The sequence below is a fragment of the Mandrillus leucophaeus genome, unplaced genomic scaffold (genome assembly GCF_000951045.1).
Source record: "Mandrillus leucophaeus isolate KB7577 unplaced genomic scaffold, Mleu.le_1.0 Scaffold652, whole genome shotgun sequence".
In the NCBI taxonomy this organism is placed as follows: Eukaryota; Metazoa; Chordata; class Mammalia; order Primates; family Cercopithecidae; genus Mandrillus; species Mandrillus leucophaeus.
In genome coordinates, this window is record NW_012107053.1 from 1272864 (window position 1) to 1294302 (window position 21439).

The 21439-nt window shown below is 35.5% G+C and overlaps 1 protein-coding gene across 1 annotated transcript in view; it reads left to right on the plus strand.

The window, feature by feature from the left end:
- LOC105554647 (cytochrome b5 reductase 4) overlaps nt 1–21439 on the plus strand; it is a 101233-nt gene that overhangs the window by 56648 nt on the left and 23146 nt on the right. Inside the window, exons 6-12 of the mRNA XM_012001201.1 lie at nt 1854–1914; nt 3283–3340; nt 4971–5064; nt 6335–6367; nt 8373–8495; nt 18202–18342; nt 19836–19988. Coding sequence (XP_011856591.1) covers nt 1854–1914; nt 3283–3340; nt 4971–5064; nt 6335–6367; nt 8373–8495; nt 18202–18342; nt 19836–19988 — 663 coding nt within the window. The remainder of the gene's footprint in view (nt 1–1853; nt 1915–3282; nt 3341–4970; nt 5065–6334; nt 6368–8372; nt 8496–18201; nt 18343–19835; nt 19989–21439) is intronic.

Here is a 21439-nt window from a genome sequence, read left to right on the forward strand (position 1 = left end):
TGTTTTAATAAGATTTATCTTAATGATACTAAATAGTTTTTTAGGATGTTTGATTATTGTCTCATTTGCTCACCCATGAGATTGCAGGGAGCATTTCATTGCTATTAATAGTTCCAATTTGAGGAAGAGGAAACAGTGTCTTGCATAAAATCACAGTACTGGCACTGAGCTTAATTATAGATTTTCTGGTCCTAATTAGATCATACAAGATCAGTATTGACTTACAATTTATTAATTCTGTTTATAACATTTTCTTACAGAAATTGTTAGATTTTGATGCTTTTGATTTTTATTTATATACCTAAGAGACTTACAAAAGAGAAACAACATTAATCTCTTAAATCTTTCAGTGCTGCTTAATTTAATAAGATTATTTTGTCTTGCTTTTACCATATTAGAAAAAAAATACATTTAATTCTTGTAGTCCTCTTTTGTTTTACCTGCGGTTTTGTAGTAGAGCACTCTTCTTTTAGTGCCCACTGCTAATTATTAGTTGACAACTCTGACCTTGTTGTCACATACCTGAGGCTTCCTTTGTTTATCTGAAAATAGTATTCTGCAGGGTTATGTGGGAAGAAGTGGAAGCTGAATGAGTAAGGCCTGGACTCAGGGCTCACCATCAGCCTGTTCAGAAAAATATGACTGTTTTACATCTTGCTTGCACTTGAGCTTGTCTTGAAGGTTTGTGTCTAAAAAGAATCTTGAAACTCTCTAAACTGTCTTGTCCCAAAGATATCTTGCAACTTTTAAATTTATATAAAATACTGTGATTTCTAATTTGTGCACCCAAGATTCAGCAGATACTAACCATTAATTTTGTTCCTGTATAGTTTGAGAAATAGTAATATAATTGATGCAATGATTTTCAAAAGTCAGGTAGCAGCAGTACTACTTTTTTCCAAACTAAATCTTACCATATACAAACAATGCACTCCTGATGTAGGAGGGAAATACTTAATGTTTGCAATATCTTGAGTTCTTCCATATCTCAGTTTTCTGAAATGATTTAAAAACCATAGCTTTAGTGGGCTTTTAAACTGCATCATACACCCAAGATGCATTTTGTAGTTGTGCATACCCACAAGGATACAAACCCACAAGAGTGAATAAAATGGAAAAGATAGAAACCACATGTTGGTGAGATTGTGGAGCAGCTGGTACAACCACTTTGAAAAGCTGCTCAGTAGTATCTTCTAAAGCTAAACATACAAACACCCTTCATACTAACCAGAAGTGTAGATATGTGTTCTTTAAGAATATGCATGTACCTGTAAAAGAATATTTATATCAACACTGTGTATAACAGCTCCAAACTGGAAACAACCTGAATGTTCATCAACAGAAGAATGAATAAATTGTGAACTATTCATATAATGTATTACTACTCAGTTACAATAAGGACCAAGCTACTGATGAATTCAGTAGCATGGATAAAATTTCAGAAAGCCTAGATTTGATTTATTGCTTATTATCAATCATGCTTATTTCACATAAGAACTGTAATGTCTGGAATATTGGACAAAAAGCCAGAACTAAAAGAGAATGTATCATTCTACTTATATGAAGATCAAACACAGGCAAATACTAACCATGGTATTAGTAGTCAGAATACATGTTACTCTTGAGGCAGGGGTGGTGACTGAAAAGGGAGCATGAAGAGAGTGCTGACTGCAGGGGTATGTTTTGCTTTATCTTGGCCTTCTGGCTAAGATCAAGTGAAAATATATTGAGTAGTACATTTGTGATTTGTATCCTTCTATGAATATATGTGATATTTCAATAAGATGTTAACTAAAAAGACAAAATATTGAAAATACTTTGTAGATGAACTATAGCTATCTTTCTTTGTAAAGGCATGCTTCCCAAGAGCCAAGTGACAGATACACTTGCCAAAGAAGGTCCTAGTTATCCAAGGTATGCATTCTTCTTTAAAATTTTCAAAGTTAAATCAATTATATACAAAAATGTACACATTTAAAAAATAAAGTAGCTCTGGGTTTGATTTATTGCTTACTGTTGTGCATTTTGACACGAGAACTGTAATGTTGTTGGAGAATGAGCTGTTTATTAGATGTTGTTGGAGATGTTGTTAGAGAATGAGCTGTTCCATAAATGTGAATTTTAAATATAACTGAAGTTTGATCCATTTTAAACACCAGTACTTTAAAAAACTATTTTAAAATATTTTTCTGATCATAAAAAAAATACATTAATGGTAGAAAACTTAGAAAATATAGAGAAATACAAATACAAAAGAAAGTGATAAAATCAGTTGTAATCTCACCATCCTTAGTTATATACTATTATTTATATTTTCCAGTTAGATTAATATAATACCTACTTCCATATTATTCTATTTTTATAATATTGGTATGACAGTATATTCTATGAGCATTTTTTATGCCATTAAATTTTCTGTGAAAGCATTTTTTCTCTTCATTCCATCATATGACCATGCCATAATGTATTTAAATATTCTTTTTTTTGTATATCTAGTTCATTTTTATCAATTTTTAATGGGAATTTTTCAGAATGTATTGCCCAACACTTGTCTTAAACAGTTAATAGTAACTTAGGCAATACACATGTATCTTGTTAGTGACACTTAAAATGCCTTCAGGTGTGTTCTCTGTAGTTCTTTCTCATATCCCTTTTCTCCACACCACCAGTCTGTATTATTCTAACGTCAGCATCCTGCTATATTTGTTAAATTATTTGATATAAAATTTTAAATTAGGGACTAAGATTTGCCTGTAGATTCGCCTATATAGGTGATAAGTGCAAAAAGAGTATCAATTTGATCAAGAGCTGTAACAAAACAGAAGACTTAGTTTTACTTTAAGTTTTACTATGGACCCATTAAACAACCTTGATGAGTTCATTTCTTCAGTACTAATATATCTGTGACAGGGAGAAATGAAGATAATAAACAGGTACATTTTTTCATACTCTTTAACAAAATATGTTGTTTTGATTTTGCTCTGATAAAAGAAGATTTTAGTAAAGAGATGTGTAACCTTTATAAAAAGTGTCTTGTTGAGGATATTTTGTTTTTATTCAAGTGGGAATACATGGAAGTATAGATATTTTAAATTTAGAAATAGTTGTCAGCTGTATAATGAAGAATGTAACATGGTAAGACCACTGTTTATTTAGAAAAAAAGCTTAACCTAGAGAAATACAGATACGTCTCACTATAAATTTTAAACATTTAATGATTAATATGTGTTAGTGCACATGATTGTCAATATAATTATTCATCCTTTTCTTTATATTTTACAGCTATGATTGGTTCCAAACAAACTCTTTAGTCACCATTGCCATATATACTAAACAGAAGGTAAATATGTCTTTTAAATCAGAAAAGAAGTAAATAATAAATGTTAATTTTATGTACCAGGTCTTTTTCTAAACACTTTTTTATATTATTTACTTCTCATTACAGTTCTTTGAGGTAGATAGTATTGTTATCCCTTTTGTACAGAAGAGGAAACAAAGAAAAGATTAAGTAATTCACCCATAGTTAGACACTGAGTGGCAAATCTGGCATTTGGAACTCAGGCAGTCTGGTTCCAGAGCATCTGCTCTTAACAGCCATTCCTATAGCCTCTTAAAAATCAGAGTAGGAAGTATTTTATGTGTTTTTCTGTGTGTGTGTGTGTGTGTGTGTGTGTGTGTGTGTAAGTGTGTGTAAAGTATGGATAACAAAAAATGAATATCAGTTAACTTCACCATAAGAACAAATTTCCTAGACATAAACTGGGATTGGAGAAGGTATTTTGCTGTGGCTGTGGCTTAGTATGTTTAAACCACTAATGGTGTTCGGATCCCCATTTGAAACTGAAGTTAGGGAGGTAATTCATTCACCATTGAAACTAAAGTTAGGGAGATAGTTCATTAAGTATTTATAACCTGTTTCATGTAGAACACAGCCTTAGATATCAGGGATCTAATGATAGACCAGATACTTAGAGACCTGACTTTCAAAAAGGCTTACAGTCCAACTGGAAAATCAGATAAATATGCATACAATTTAAAATATCTCCAAGCACATCCTCCAGCAACTGTTGAGGTTCCCACACTTTGAGGGATATGTAGATTTAAAGACAAGTTCTGGCAGCTAGGAATTTTTGAGAATTCATGCTACTTCTATAATAGCAGAACCATGTCTGAACCAGTCGGTTCTTCTGACTCTTGCAGCATGATTTGGCCATTCTGCAGGAGTGACCAGCCTCTGCCTGGAAAGAGCCAAGAGGGCCAGAGGCACTACTTATCCTGTTTTCCACTCTCTCTTGATATTGTCTTTTCATCACACAGTTCAAAACCCAGAGCACAGGCTCTAGGAAGGTCCACTTGCATTGGTAATATCAATGGGACAGAGAGGATGGATGGCTAAGGGAAAAGAAAAGGTTTCCTTGTGGAATAATGTATTCAGTGAATAATATAAATAATATATAGCTTACACCAAGGCTATGTAGAAGTTAGAGACACCTAAAAATATGTTAGTGATTTGGGTTTTTTTTTATAAGCTAAGGTCAAGAGGTTATGTAATTTGCCCAAGATCATACATTACAGAAAAGATAAAGATGAACAAAAATAAGTTGGTTTCTGCTCTGATTGTTATTTTCTAGGGGGTGGGGGGATTCCATATTGCTTATTCAAAAAATATTTATTGAGCACCTACTAGGTGCCAGTGTTCTAAAGATAGTCCCTTAACCTTAGAGCTTAGAGATGAGTGGATAAGGTAGATATTAAACAGAGACGGATATGTAGTAATTAAAATTTTGATATGTCTGTTGAAGGAGAAGAACTGGATTGTAAGGGAGAAAAACAGAAGTCACATTTGTTTAGCTTGGAGGTCCAATAAAGAAGCACCATGTGAACTACCACAAATCACCTTAAAAGTATAGTTGTAGAAGTTTGGGGGAAATTTTACTTTCTAATCTTTCTATTGTTTCTTTCTGTTTAAGGATATCAATTTAGACTCAATAATAGTTGATCATCAGGATGATTCCTTTAGAGCAGAAACAATTATTAAGGATTGTTTATATCTTATACATATTGGTGAGTACTTTATCATTATTAACGGAAAGAGCTCTGGTTTTCTTTAAATATGGCAATAATTTGGTCTACAGTCTAGGTAACTGTAATATTTTATCTGCTGTTACCATTTTGGTTAGTCATTTTTGATCAGTTTTTTTCCTGTAATTTCTTTACACTAATAAAAGTACTAGCAGTGGCGGTGTGACCTCACCTTTCCAAGTTTAAGCAATTATATGCAATCAAAATCAATAATATAAAATATTTGTTGGCCCAGCTTTGTAAAATCTCTCATACTTGACACCTATAAGAAGTCTTCCAAGACTCAATGGTCACATGTCCTACAGACTGTCCTTCGCTAGATGGCCCGTTCCACTGGCCTGTTCCTTACCAGCTCTGCCACAGGAAGTCAGTGGCTGCAGCAAAGCAGCCTGGACTACAAATTTGTATTGTATCTTCCAGCTGTCCATCCCTTCATGGCTAAAGACCAACTTTGTATTTTTTTTATCAGGACAGAGAAAAAAGTGGTAGAAACCAGGGAACCCTACACTAACACACATATTTTAAAAAACTAAAAATTCCACAGTTAAAAATATGAAACTCTCGGGTGCTAGTATTGCATTGAAAGGACTGAAATAATGCAAAATTGTAAATTCCAGATAACCATATGAACACAGTGAAATGCATAGCAGACATTTGTAAGCATATTTCTTGCATCTCCCCCTTCTGGAGTATAAGTTCCATAGGGACAGAAATTCTTCTGTCTTATTAACTGTTGTGTCCATAATACCTAGAAAATACCTGTCACATGTAGATGCTCAATAAGATTTTTTTCAATAATTGAATGGATAATCAACTTTGGAGAACAATAAGAAAAGGTAAGCTAGACCCAGACCTGGCCTGTGTACACACACACACACACACACACGCACTCTGGGGCTTGCGTGCTTTAGGTGCTGCCTCTCCCTAGCCTGCTCCTCTCTTGGTTTGTAGGATTCCCAGTCTGGAACCATCCATGCTTGGACTAGTGTGGGTTACCCACTTATGGGCAATTGAGTATTTGCTGTTTAGTTAAAAGGGAGAAAATTGAAACAGTTGAAAATATATATATTTAAATAATTTGAATCTTCATTTTGATTGTGTACAATTTCTTTGTTTGGGTCTCTCAGAACATGTTTTATTTGTCTTGAGGGATTTGAAATAATTCATAAAAGAGCCACTTAAATGACATATGGTGTTCAAAAACTGTATGAATTGAAGTTCTATTTTAACTAAATAAATTTGTCTGTCCTAGGGCTAAGCCATGAGGTTCAGGAAGATTTTTCTGGTAAGCTACCAAAAGCCAAAAATTATGTATGTATGTACATATACACATACCTACAGAGAGAGAGAGAGATAAGAAAAATTGAAAAATTAGCATGTGTTTCATTTTTCATATGTGTATTTTCATGTTGCAAAACAAAGATACGATGTTTTCTCTTTTTTTTAAAACTTTTAAGTTCTGGGATACATGTGCAGGATGTGCAAGTTACATAGGTAAATGTGTGTCATGGGGGTTTGTTGTACAGATACAAATACATTAATTTCTAAATATACCCCTCCCTCTGGTTTCAGGTTTTTTCCTATTTTTTCTTCCCGCTTGTTCCTTCTTTGTGTGCAAGACAGGGTCTCACTTTGTCACCCAGGTTGGACAGCAGCAGCGCGATCTTGGCTCACTGCAACCTCTGCCTCCCAGGCTCAAGTGATCCTCCCACCTCAGCCTCCTGAGTAGTTGAGATCACAGTGCACACACACCACCACAACTGGCTAATTTTTTTTGTAGAGATGGGGTTTCACCATGTTGCCCTGGCTGAACCCCCTTATTCTTTTTATCTCTTTAACCTTTCTTTTTTTTCCTCCTTAAAAAAAACCACACACACACACATTCTGTCTCCTTTTTATTCTTCTTTCCTCATATCTGCCCTACTCCTGACATGCAGCTTGTGGAAATATACTATATGGCCAAGGATCGTGAGGTCAGGAGATCGAGACCATCCTGGCTAACATGGTGAAACCCTGTCTCTACTAAAAATACAAAAAGTTAGCCGGGCGTGGTGGTGGGCGCCTGTGGCCCCAGCTCCTTGGGAGGCCAAGGCAGGAGAATGGCGTGAACCCAGGAGGCAGAGCTTGCAGTAAGCCGAGATTGTGCCACTGCACTCCAGCCTGGGCGAGAGTGAGACTCCATCTCAAAAAAAAAAAAAAAGAAAAAAGAAATATACTGTGTTAGCAAAATTTTTCTTTCATCTATATATTTAAATGTTCAATAAAGAGCATACTAAATTATGAATGTTGCTGCATATAAACATGCAGCGTAGGTTTTACACAGCTATTTAATAATAGAAGACTCATCATAGAATGGTATTTTCTTGTTTTCAAGTACTGTTTTGGTACCTTATGCTGGTCCAATGTTTCCTCTTTTCCATATATCATTATAGGCTCTGCAAATTATATAAATCAGGCTCTTTAAAGACAAAGACCATGTTTTTATTTTGATTAAACTTCAAGTCAGTGCTCATCAAATTGAATTCATTTGATCCATCTGTCTTTAAAAGTTGTTAAATTGTTACTGGATTTTGTGTTCACAGTGGGGGAGAGCAGAACATTGTTTCTGAAGAAAAATTAAATATGCTTTAAATCTTTAAAAGCATGTTCAATTCATAAAATTTAAATCAGCATATGAAAGTATATATTTTATTATTATACCCATATATTATAAACATTTTAATTATTCAGTAAAAAGGTAATCTAAAATATTTTTATCAAAGATTCACATGCACTTTATCAATTTACTCTGTATTTACTAGGACCTCATTCTCATGAGGCTCTTCTTGTGTTTATTAGACTCGGTATTAGTCTACTGAATTTACTCATAAGAATCCTTCAGATTCTGACTAAGGAATGTTAAAAAGCAAATTAAATTTGCTTTTGTGGGGGCATTCGATACTAATTTGTACATCTCAGCCTTCTTTTTTTTTTTTTAAACTTTATGTCAGTTAGTTGCCATGGCTATGTTTGAGCTTGTATGAAAACCAGCAACACATAGTAGTTTGACCCTTAATAAATTAGTTTGAAAGAAGTTAATCTGAATCTATTAATAAAGTAAATTAAAGCATATAAAGCATAAACAATTATGATTGTGATTGAATACGTAAACAGAATCTTATTTATCCCACTAATAATCAGTACCATTCATATTGGATCAGGACATTTGTACTATTTGAGAAATACTGGTTTTAAAATAAAATCTTGTATTTAGTATCGATGAATACAAATGGAATTTATCTTCTTTTCAGTGCGGGTTGTTGAGAGTGTGGGAAAAATAGAGATTGTTCTTAAAAAAAAAGAGAATACTTCTTGGGACTTTCTTGGCCATCCCCTGGAGAATCATAATTCACTTATTCCAAGGAAAGATACAGGTATGCTGTGTTCTTTTGTTATGTTAATTTCACATTCATGAAATTGTTGTACAGATGTACCAGAGGTTGGAAGGCTGCTTTGAAATGAGCTGAAGGACCCTTGTATCTATCTCTAGGAAGTTTGAAAGGGACATTGTGTCTGTTGTCCTGCTTTTTTTTCCCATAGAAGTAAATTTCAGACTCTACTATCTAATGTGTAGCCGTAGTGAAGTCATTACATAATGATACCTGAATGGAGAAGCCCACTTGTGCTTAGACTGTTGATCAACCATTTACTCTTTCAAGTCCCCTTTTGTGAAGATACAAAAACAAGTTTAAGTTTATGCTTTGTATGTCTGCTTGATATTTTTCCTATTGAGGAAGATATGTTTACTATTTTTCTTCTTAATTAAACTAGTTTCTCAGTTTACTTCTTGTATTAGTCTCTTTTCCCATTGCTTTAAAGAAATGCCTGAGACTGGATAATTTATAAAGAAAAGAGGTTAATTGGCTCACGGTTCTACAGGCTGTACGGGAAGCATGGTGCTGGCATTTGCTTGGTTTCTGGGCAGGACTCAGGAAACTTACAATCATAGCAGAAGGTGAAGGGAAAACAGGCACATCTTACATGGCTGGAGAAGGAAGAGGAGAGAGATGGGGGAGGTGCTACACAGTTTTAAACACCAGATCTTGTGTGAACTCTGTCATGAGAACACCACCAAGAGGGTGTTCCTAAACCATTCATGAAGGATCCGCCCCCATGCTCCAGTCACCTCCAACTAGGCCCTGCCTCCAACACTGGGGATTACAATTCAACCAAAGATTTGGATGGGGACACAGATCCAAACCATGTCTTTTCTAAAAGATAGTACCATTCATTTCTTTTCATTTTTAAAAAGCTTTTTATCTAAGTTTAACATATATATAGAAAAGGGTGCATATTAGAAGTGCTCTACTTGATGATATTTTGCAAAATGAACATATCCTATATTTTCTCTTTGGAAATTGGTAGTATTTACTCCTTGTTCTAAGTGTTTTGGACTTTCACAATGATGTGCCAGAACATGGATGATTCTTTATCCTTCTTACTGGGCATACATTTTTTGTGCTAATCTTTTCAATATAGAAACGTATGACCTTCAGTTCTTGGAAACTATTATTGGTTTTACTTCTCCCCGTGGTCTGTTTTACTTTCTACATATTGAACTTCCTTAACTAGTCTTCTAATTACCTTATCTTTTCTCTCTTATTTTCAGTTTTGTCCTTTTGTTCTACTTTCTGGGAGATGTCTTCAGCTATGTCTTCTGGCTCTTCTATTGAGTTACTCATTTCTACTCATATTTTTAACTTCTGCAACTCCTTTGATTTCTTTTCCTTTGTTTTAGCATCCTATTCTTATTAGCTTATCTTTTAAAGAATGACTGGTAATGTTTTCTTCTCACTGTATAACTTCTGTGTCGCTCAGGTTCGTTGTTTTTTGTTTGTTATAGTGTCTTTAATATTAAATGCTTTCTTTGAATGTTTCCTAATCTTTTACTATCTGCTCATATTTCAGGGTAGGACTGTAAAACTAATTGGAAACTGTGCATGTGGGTGTGGCTTGCCAACGGTTATATTCACTATATGGCTGGAACATTTCTTTGGGAAAAGTCCAAAGCCAAGAGTCCCTAGAGTGAACAATCTCCTACCTTGTACCCAGCATTTCAGAAGCCATGTGGGGAAGAAGGCTGGGCCTAGCTTCTGGTATATCTGTAAGCGTCACTTAATTTTCTTTTCTTTCTTTTTTTTTTTTTTCTTAGAATATGATATTAGTTTGCTAGGACTGCAGTAACAAACTACTACAGACTAAGTGTCTATGGCAGAGTTAGTCTCTTCTGAGACTTCTTCCCTTAGTTTGTAGATGGCCTCCTTTTTTCCTGTTTCTTTAAATGGTCTTCCTTCTGTGTGTCTGTGTCCTAATGTCCTCTCTTTATAAAAATACCAGTCACAATGAATTAGAACCAGCTTAATTACCTTTTAAGTGAAGACCCCGTTTCCAAATATCGTCACATTCTGAGGTATTGGGGGTTATGATTTCAACATATGTATTTGACGAGGGGACACAATTCAGTCTATAGCATAGACCCAATCCAGAGACCCCTTGTTTACCCTCTAGAGCGCAAACTTCTTATATTTTGCTGATATGGGGAAGTGTCAGTCATGTGGCTGTGCTAAGTAGGGAGGACTTCAAGGGGATGGGAAGACCTATCCAAGCTTCTTAAATGAACTTGTATTGAGAAAGTAATTTTAATTCTTGACTGTGATGCCAGAGATACTTAGTCCTGCCAGTTTCTGAGCCTTAAAGGAATTTTGTATTATAAGTATGTTGGTTCTTGGCTTTCTACACTTCTGGCTTAGCATTCAGCTATCTTCAGTCTGTTGAGTCGTTTACCAGTCTTCTCTCTGCCTTGTCAGCTCCTGAAGTTTGTTGCCTTTGTCTCTGATTTCCATTCTTTCTGTCTGTGTGGGCTTATGCCTTAAAAATCAAACACACATGCAAAAACCCTTTTTGTTGTTGTTTTAGGGGATTCAGAAGGAACTAACTGCATGTATTCAGTTTATCTTCTTTAAATATATAAAATTATCATATATAATTTATTGCATGAGATAGGAAAAAACAAACTTTTTCCTAGTCTTACTTCTCAACTCAGAACACTACAATGTGAAATTTCTTCTCACCAACAACCAATTCTACAGCAACTCCAACTGTCTGTCCTACAATTTAACTCAAGTCTGATACATCCTGGAGTTTAGGGCAGACCCCACAAGTTAAGGACTTAGTCCCACAAGACTGCCCCCTACTTCACATGCCAGTTGCAAATTCCAGGTTGTGACCTATGCTTCTGACCAGCCACCTATAAATCAGTGTTGTCACAACCTCCTTCTTGGGTTCAAAAATTTGCTAGCATGGCTCACAAAACTCAGGGAAACATGTAAGTTTATTATTTTACTATAAAGGATATTACAAAGGATACAAGTAAATAACTGGATGGAAGAAATGCGTAGGGCAAATATGTGAAAAGGGGCACAGAGCTTCCATGACCTCAGTGATTGCATCATTCTCCAAACATTTTCATGTGTTCAGCTTTCCACAAGCTTTTTCAAACCATGTCATTTTGGGTTTTTATGGGGGCTTTATTATGTAGGTGTGATTGACTACGTCATTGACCATTGGTGAGCAGCTTAACCGTCAGCCTGTCCTGTCCTCAGAGGTCTAGGAAGGGGGCTGCAGGTTCCAATCCTTTAATCACATGGTTGGTTTCCCAGGCAGACAGGTCCCATCTTGAGGCTATCCGGGAGCCTACCAGGAGTCTCCCCATTAGAACAAAAGATGCTCCTATCACCCAGGAAATTGCAGGGATTTAGGAATTCTGTTAAGACACTTATAGTACTTAGGAAATTACAAAAAGTTTTAGGAGCTTAGTGTCAGGAACCAGGGTTAAAGACCAAATATTAGAACAGAAGATTCTTTTAGTGTCTCTGTTTACAAGGATTTTAGGAGTTGTGTGTCAGGAACCAGGGACACAGACCAGTATTCCTTTTTAATTCACACTTATGAAAATATATTTGTAGCTAATTTTCAGAAAAGCGTGAGGCAGCCTTATTTTGAGTACATCTTGTGTGTAGAAGACTGTTTTAGGCACTGTGGAATGAAACAAAGAGTATGGGAAATTTAGTTTCCCGCGTGAAAGATAGAAAATAAGCAAACATGAAATTGAAGAACACTTTTATAAGGAAATAGGCTGACAAGGATAAGTTATACAGTACAAACTAAACATGTTTTGTGGTAGCCCCAAGTGAATAGACACAGATGAATTTGGCCTTGAATGACTGCCTCAAGGAAGTGAATTTGAAGCAGTATTTTCAAAGTGAGGTCCGTGGCTTTCAGAAAAAAACAAAAAACTATTTTGGACTTTCCAGGTAGAGCTACAGGTCATTACTGGTTGCATATTAGGCCAGGCATTTTGTTGAATGTAGAGAGAGAAAAATGTAAGTGGCATGTAGGAAAGTTCTAATGGGTTAATTTTACCAGAGCAAGAGGTCTGAATTTTTTGGTGTTAGGTAAGGAGAGAGGACATAGAGAAATGATAGTGTGATATAGCAGATCAGAAAAGAATAGAAAAGGGACAATGGAAATGAAAAGGTATTTTTAGGGTGAAATCTCTTTCCCTGAAATTATCTTTCTTATCTAGTGATTGAAAAATCATAGCAAACCAGGTAAAAGCCAAGTCCAAGAAATAAATGATACTGAGAACCTGGGCTGACCTCTATTTGAAATAACTAGTTAGAACAACCATCATTCGGATATTCTCAGTAATTTCTGGAGGATTTCCATTAATTCTTTTATTTCTGCTGTAAATTTTTTCTTGAATCCTGAACCACCATAAAAAAAGAAAGGTTTAGCTTTCTTGGTTGAAATTGGAGCTGTAATGTGTTTTTCAGTGAAGGTTTTCCACTTTGGAAAATGACTTGGAGTTTAGGAGATATTTTTGTTTCACTGCATTAACAAAGATAATTTCATCTTTCTCCTTTCTTCTCCTTAAATCATGACAAAAACTGTAGGTTATTTTATTCACTAGCAAAGCCGAATGATTACATCAGCAAAATATTATAATTAACTTGCTTTGAGTAGCCTTAAAGATTTACAGCCAATTATGTGGTTCCTAGATTTTCAATATGTATTGCTGTAATTATTGACTTTATGACAATAGTATGCTGGCTGTGTCTTACTACTTTCTTAGCTAAAAGAATTTGAAAACAAGCATATAAGTTGAAAAACTTTTAATATAATGTTTTCTCATGTCAAATCTAGAAGATCCTTACATGAAGGATTCATATATCAGAAAGAACATCAACCAGAGAAGAGAAACTTTCATTTTTACCTTCAATCCAGATGTAGTAGGTCAATATTTTAAATTGTATGAATTGAACCCATATAATTTATAAGTGTGATGCTTCCAATTAATTTTTTTCTTCCCGGAAATGAAGATTATGAGTGAGTAGCTGTGGGGGTTATGTGGGAGAAAGAGGCAGGGGGAGAGAAAGCAATAGAGAAAGAGATGGCTGAGGAACTTCTCTAATAAGGGTCAGAAATCAATAGATAATTGAATTGCTATTTCTATACACAAGCTAACATTAGCATTTTTATCTTAATTGATAGTTGTCTTTAATGTGGAGTCTTGGATCACCAAACAAAGGTAATTTTAAAGATTTGCCAACAAATAACCCAGTCAATTGTCTTAGGAAACAAGATTAAAAAAAAAAAGAAAGGTCTCACAATTTTGATATGTGAACAGCCACTTACAGGCATATGTTGGAGATGTTGTGGGTTGGATTCCAGACCATCGCAATGGAGTATCACAATAAAGCAAGTCACACCATTTTTTTGGTTTCCCAGTGCATGTAAAAGTTATATTTACATTATACTTTAGTCTGTTAGGTATGCAATAGCATTATGTCTAAACAACAACTTACACATCTTAATTTAAAAAACAATATATTGCTAAAAAATGCTAACAATCATCTGAGTCTTCAGTGAATCATAATCTTTTTGCTGGTGGAGAGTCTTGCCTCGATGCTAATGATTGGTGACTTATCAGGGTGGTGGTTGCTGAAGGTTGGGGTAGCTGTGGTAATTTCTTAAGAAAAAATGAAGTTTGCCCACATCGATTACCCTTTCTTTCACAAAAGATTCTCTGATAACATTTTATTCACAATAAAACTGCTTTCAAAATTGGAGTCAGTCCTCTCAAACTCTGTTGCTGTTTTATCAATTAAGTTTATGTATCATTCTAAATTATCTGTTGTCATTTCAACAACATTTCACAGCATCTTTACCAGGAGTAGATTCCATCTCAATAACCCACATTTTTTGCTCATCCCTAGGAAGCAATTCCTCATCTGTTCCAAGTCTTATCATGAGATTGCAGCAATTCAGTCACATCTTCAGGCTCCACTTCTAATTCTAGTTCTCTTGCTGTATTTCCACCACATCTGCAGTTACTTCCTCCACTGAAGTCTTGAACCCTTCAAAGCCATCCGTGGGAATTGGAATCACCTTTCAAATTCCTGTTAATGTTGCTATTTTGACTGCCTCCCATAAATCTCAAATGTTCTTAATGGCATCTAGAATGGTGAAACTTCTATATTTGAAGCCCACTGTTGAGACTTACTATGTGGAACAAAAAAGATTCCTTTCGAATTGTTGTCATTCATTGACAATGCACCTAGTCACCCAAGAACTCTGGTGGAGATGTATGTCATGAAGATAGCTTCTCTCTTTAAACCTCATAAACCAACTTCTTCTAGCTTCCGACTTTGCTTCTATAGCTTCCTCACCTCTCTCAGCCCTCCTAGAATTGAAGAGAGTTAGGACCTTGCTGTGGATCAGGTTTTTGGCTTAAGGGAGTGTTCTGGCTGGTTTCATCTGTCCAGACCACTCAAACTTTCTACAAATCAGCAATAAGGCTATTTTGCTTTCTTATCGTATCATTCATGTGCTCACTGAAGTAGGACTTTAAATTTCCTTCGAGAGCTTTTCCATTGCATCCACAACTTGTCTATAGTGATTGGCTACTAATAATTACTAATCATGTTCTCAAACTTTTTAAACAAGGCCTACTGAGTTGGGACAAGAAACCCTAATAGCTTCTTACTCCATCCCACATCTTTTCTAGATGCCCTGAGATGTTGGACAGGCTTTTTAACTTCTATAAGCTTCTGTTTCCAGCAGGGAAAGTAAGAGTAACTAAGTGCTTCAAAAGTGCAAGAAGGAGAAGCCAGTTGAAGGCAGTGTGGACTCCTAGTGCAGTCTTCTCTTTCTCTTCTGTCTCCCATTGAAGACTTTACCTGTGTTTTCTGTTTTGGCCTTGTGAAATTCTATTTTTTAAAAGGGAAAATACAGTTTCTTTTTAACATTAAGAAAAAAGTATGCTCAAATAGTCTTATTATCCTCGGTATTTCAGCCTTACCCTGAGTATCTCAATATTAATTGTATGTATTTAATTCACATAAGTTAGGTATTTGGGGCAGTAATGTTTTTGTCTTGTTTTTGTTTTACTGTCTTTATTTTCAGTTTCTCATTTTTTAGTATAATTACCTGTGCTTAGAAAGCCAAAAAGCCGACAGTTAAATAATGGCATTGTGCAGACTGAAGTAGTTAGTGCCATCTGCTTTATACTTTTTTCTTATCTTATATACTGCAGTTCCCATCTGTCTGTGCTATCTTTCTCCTTGATGCAATTGAAAGATGAAAACTTTCTTAAAATTCTTAGAACCTATAGTTAGGATGTTCTTTTGAAATTATAGTCAGCCTTTTGTGGGTAAAACATTGAAATTATCGCAGTAGTGTTAAATAACAAGAATGCTGTGTCAATTCTCTAACAAGGAAAGTCAGTAAATCACTGTAACCCAGTATTTCCTTGTGTTTTAAATATCATTGGAGAGTTGCATAGTTACTATAGCAAACTTTTCTAGCAAATGCTAGAGTAGAAATTGTCAATCCAGAAGGTGAGCATTTTCATCTAGCTGTAAAGTTATCAAAATGATATGCACTAGATTTTATTAGAAGAAAACAACACTGTGGTCCTTAGACCTGCGCAAGAAGGGCACCTGCCCTGGGTTCCACACTTGGAGAGCCCCACATGACTATCTCCAGCCACAGCCATACCCCTCCCACAAGGTAAGGAGTATTACAAGACCACGAAGTATCCACCTGGAGCTCATCCTCTTTCTTTCAACTTCACCGTCTAGGTATCTAGAACCATGGAATTCCCTGCCCAAACGACCCCAAATCTACTTCTATCCAAGGAGTGGCCAGGGCTGTTTATGTGAAAAGCTAGTGCATGAGCTTGAGCCTGTGGGTTAATGTATCCATACCCATTTAAGCCCCTACTCAGTCAGACAGCCGAGGATGAAAAGACAATGGGGGCAGGCAGTGGGAGTGCAGGTCTCATTCCTCTGCCATCTCACTGATATTCTGAGGAGTTTAAGAATCCCAAATTTGAACCTAGCCTTCTAGGACCTTGTGAAGCTGTATATTTCAAGATATAGCATAGAACATACTTTGACAGTTACTTGTCTGATTTATAACTGTTAAATATTTATATGTATATAGTATGTGGGTCTCTAGTTGTATTCTTACTGTGGGTTCCAGAAAGGGTCTGGAAAAACAAATAAAGAGATCATTTGCACCTTCATTTCTCTTTGTGCATGGGCCTATGTCCTTTGACCCTTTGGTTAGGCCAGTGCTTGTTAGGCCTTCCAGGATAACTTTAGGGTGGACTATTAGCCGTAATCTGGTCCAAACTTGTGCCCTGGCACTAGAGTGAGGTGACCTCTAGTGATACTCCAGGGTCTTTGCATAAAGTGATGTAGTCTAAGCTTATATACTTACTGCTACCATGATGGCAGGTGGAAAATTGAGTGACTGATCTGTGGGGAGCAAAAGAGAGAAGGGAAGTTGGATTCACTTGTGACTAAAATGATTTCTTAGGATTATATGTGAATTTCAGTTTTCCACTAAGTGTTGATTATTAGCTGTTGGCTCTTCACTTTCTAAGATCTGGAGAAAATATTTCTGCACCTACTTGAATATTTTTGAGTTAAAAAAAGAGAATAACTAGAATAAGAAATATATTATCAGGGTTTATTCCTTTACATCTCTGTAAATACTATTTTGAGAGAGGAAATAAAAAGTTAGTATCTTCACATTATTCTGATATGCTATTTATGTTCAAAGAGAATTTACAAGTGAAAATCTTAATTATTTCAGAACTTCTATAATAAATTCTTCTAATTCAAATGGTATTATTTGCTCTATATACAAACAATATTTTCTGAGCTTGGGATATTAATTTCAAATTTCTCTAGTATTTATAAAAATATTTGATTCTTTTTATCTATTTGTATATTAGTACCATAATCCTAATCCTACCATCTTCAGCTTTTCACTTGTATTAATTTTCCAGATACCAAAACCTACACCTTTAAGCATAAAAATTTTTATTTTAATCATTTTGTGACAGTTAAAATGTTCTCTAATCATATATATAAAATACATACACACAAACATAGAGACACAAGAATGTATATCTTCTTGCCTTTGTCAAAGAGATACTCTAAAATTGCTTAATAGTGCTACTGTTGTTAAGCCTTAAAGGCTTGAGCTTCAGGACTTTTCCATTGTGTAAGAAAAGATTTTAGAATGTACGGTGGCTCATGCCTGTAATCACAACACTTTGGGAAGCCAGGGTGGGTGGATTGCTTGAGTCCAGAAGTTTGACACTAGCCTGGGCAACATAGTGAAACCTCATCTCTTAAAAAAAAAAAATTTTTCAAAGACTTTACAATGTAAACTTATTCATTATCAAATAAAATTAGGGTTTTTTTTTTTTTTTTTAGAACATAATGGCTTAACATGCTATAATAACAGATGTGAGGAAATAACACTCATTAAGTTCATCTTTCAAGTTAGAGAAGTATTTACAGGTCTTGGTCAACAGATATCTCAGGAAATAAAATGGAAAAATTAACCTTAAAATATTGATTAATTTTTTAAATGTATAGGCATTTTAGTGAAGTTGAAGCTTTCTAGAAAACAGAAGCTGAGTGTGTGCTTTCTCTTAGTGGTTTAGTATTACTTCTTATTAACTTATGTATCAATAAGAGAAAATGAATCACTTTTTAGGTTTGTACTACAGAAAGTGCCAGTTAATTTCCAAGGAAAATGTTACTCATGATACGAGGCTTTTCTGTTTGATGCTGCCACCAAGCACTCATCTTCAAGTGCCCATTGGGCAACATGTTTACCTCAAGCTACCTATTACAGGTAAGGTGAATAGAGGCTTTGGGACACATTTTCTTCTTTTATAAGCAGTTCAAAATCAGTACTATTCTTTCTAGAAAACAACCATTTAAGTTATTAATAAATGTTTCCAAGCAGCTAGATTTAGTGATAGTCAGAATCTAGGTTTGTGACTGCAACATGTTCTACGTGGTGGAACTATAGCTGGACCATATTATCATGTGGAACAAAGATATTGCCGGTAGTTTAGACAGATGATTCCACCAGCATTGTAATTTATGACTAACAGAACCCTAAAGGAAAGAGATGATAGACTGCACAAATAGTCTTCCGTGAAGACAACTACTAGAAGCTCATACTGGTGTCTCTTAGTAGCTACTTAGGGTTGTATCATTTATGAAGTTGAATCTATAAAATTTAAAATGAGTGAATGATTGGAAATGATTTTATTCTTTGTGCTACCAGTATAAGAAGCTCTATAAATGTATAAATATGAATTCTTCTTTCTTTCATTTTTATCCTAAATTTACCTCACTTGTTTTGAATACCCTTGTTATTGATGTCCAACATTTTCTTCGCCATTTGAAGCTGCAAACAGTAAAATTCTCCTGTCAGCTGTAGTGTTTCTGGCAATTGTCTAAAATGTTACCAGCTAGGTCTTAGTAGATACATTATGATGAGGCACTGTTAAGGTTTTCTGTTTTTCATCACTAATGGCTGGTTTTCTCTTTTTCATCACTAATGCCCGGTTACCTAATTCAAGAGCTGGTATCTTCTCCAGTTATTGCCAATGCATTTTAATTAATATATGTATTTTGTATACATTAAGGAGCCATGCATAAAATTTTTGGTCTTTCAAACATGTGATGATTCTTCTCTTTGGGATTTGGCTACTTAAAATAAAATGAGTTATTTATTTTACTCTTTAAGAAAATAATATATTCTTAGAAGTAGCTGAATTAACATTCTTTTTATTCAGTTACCAAAGTAATATGTAATATGTTAAAATATTAAAACAATTTAAAGTACATGAAGTAAAAAGTGAAATTTCTTCCTTTTTCTCCCCTAAATGATCCCACTGGTCATCAGTAACCATTTTTAAAAATTTGGTGTATAATTAAAATCATAAGGTAAATACTTTTTTTTAACATCTCCATGGTAAATTTTTCATGCAGTTTTTGTTGTGGCCCATTACAAAGTTTATTTGCTGATGGAATAGGTGGTTGTCTAAACTTATTACCATATATTTCTATTAAATTAGACTATACATAATAAAAACATTGTTTATATTATGGGTACAATATTGATTTGTGAAAATTGTTTCGGCACATACAGGCTTGGGGTATATATACGTATATACTATATACATATAGAAAAATCATTAGAATTATATACCCATTAGGTATATAGTTTTAAATATATACTGATGGTATCATAAAATTTGGACGTTTCATCTTCATTAAGAGGTTTTTGGATTTTTAGAGTTTAATTTTTTTGCTGTGATTTTTTTTTTCTAGGTACAGAAATAGTAAAGCCATATACACCTGTATCTGGTTCCTTACTCTCAGAGTTCAAGGAACCAGTTCTTCCCAACAATAAATACATCTATTTTTTGATAAAAATCTATCACACTGGACTCTTCACACCAGAGCTTGATCGTCTTCAGATTGGTTAGTATTGTTACATTTTTGTAACCTCATTTGTGCTCTAGATTGGATCAGATTGCCCTCTTGTTATCTCCATGTAGGAGTCTATCATATCTTGAACTCAACATGTCTACAACCAAAGTTATCTTCTCTTTGTCCCACCCAGCATGGCCTTCCTCCATATTCCCTGTTTTAATTATTTGCAGCATCACTGTTCATCCTTGATCCAATCTGGAAACTCAAATCAGCCTTGTTTCTTCCCACTTTCTCTCTCCCAGTCCAGTCAGCCACTAAATTTTGTTGAGTATACATCTCAATGGCTTTTTCAGCTACCTCTTCTGCCACTGTCTTATAGTAAGCCTTCATCATATCTTTGTTGGCTTCTAACTGTTTTCTCACAATTGACCCTAGCTGCTTTGCAGCTTTGAAACCTCTGATGGGTCCCCATTATCTATACTGCATGACCTGCATAGACATTGATAATCTCTCCAGCTTCATCTCTTGCTATACAAAAATACTTGTGCTACTCAGAGTTCCACAGATTTGTCATCCTCATTCACAGTTATATGCAGTTGCCACACCCAAGATGCCCATCAACCTTTTCTTTTTTTTTTTTTTTTTGAGACTGAGTCTTCACTCTACCGCCCAGGCTGGAGTGCAGTGGCACCATCTCGGCTCACTGCAAGCTCCGCCTCCCGGGTTCACGCCATTCTCCTGCCTCAGCCTCCCGAGTAGCTGGGACTACAGGCGCCCGCCACCGCGCCCGGCTAATTTTTTGTATTTTAGTAGAGACGGGGTTTCACCGTGTTAGCCAGGATGGTCTCGATCTCCTGACCTTGTGATCCGCCAGCCTCGGCCTCCCAAAGTGCTGGGATTACAGGCGTGAGCCACCGCGCCCGGCCCCATCAACCTTTTCTTTACCTGTCAAGTACTTTTTTAAAAAGACCCAAACATGGGCTGGGTGCGGTGGCTCATGCCTGTAATCCCAGCATTTTGGGAGGCTGAGGCAGGCAGATCACTTGAGGTCAGGAGTTTGAGACCAGCCTGGCCAACATGGGGAAACTCCGTTTCTACTAAAAATAGAAAAATTAGCCAGGTATGGTGGCGGGCATCTGTAATCCCAACTACTTGGAAGGCTGTGGCAGAAGAATCACTTAAACCCGGGAGGCAGAGGTTGCGGTGAGCCAGGATCATGCCACTGTACTCCAGCCTGGGCAACAGAGCGAGACTCCCAAAAAAATAATAATAATAAATAAAAATAAATAAAAAGACCCAAACAGAATATCACTTTATGGAGCCCTCCTCCTCCCCTGAAACCCTCAATAACAACAGTTTGTTCATAGCTCTATTATAAGAATAAATATATTCCTCAATTAGAAGACTGAGTTTAGGAGCAGAAATTGTCTTATCTTTGTATTTCCAACACCAGGCATGGCAGTTGGTACATAATAGGCTGTCAGTAAATGTACTTTGTT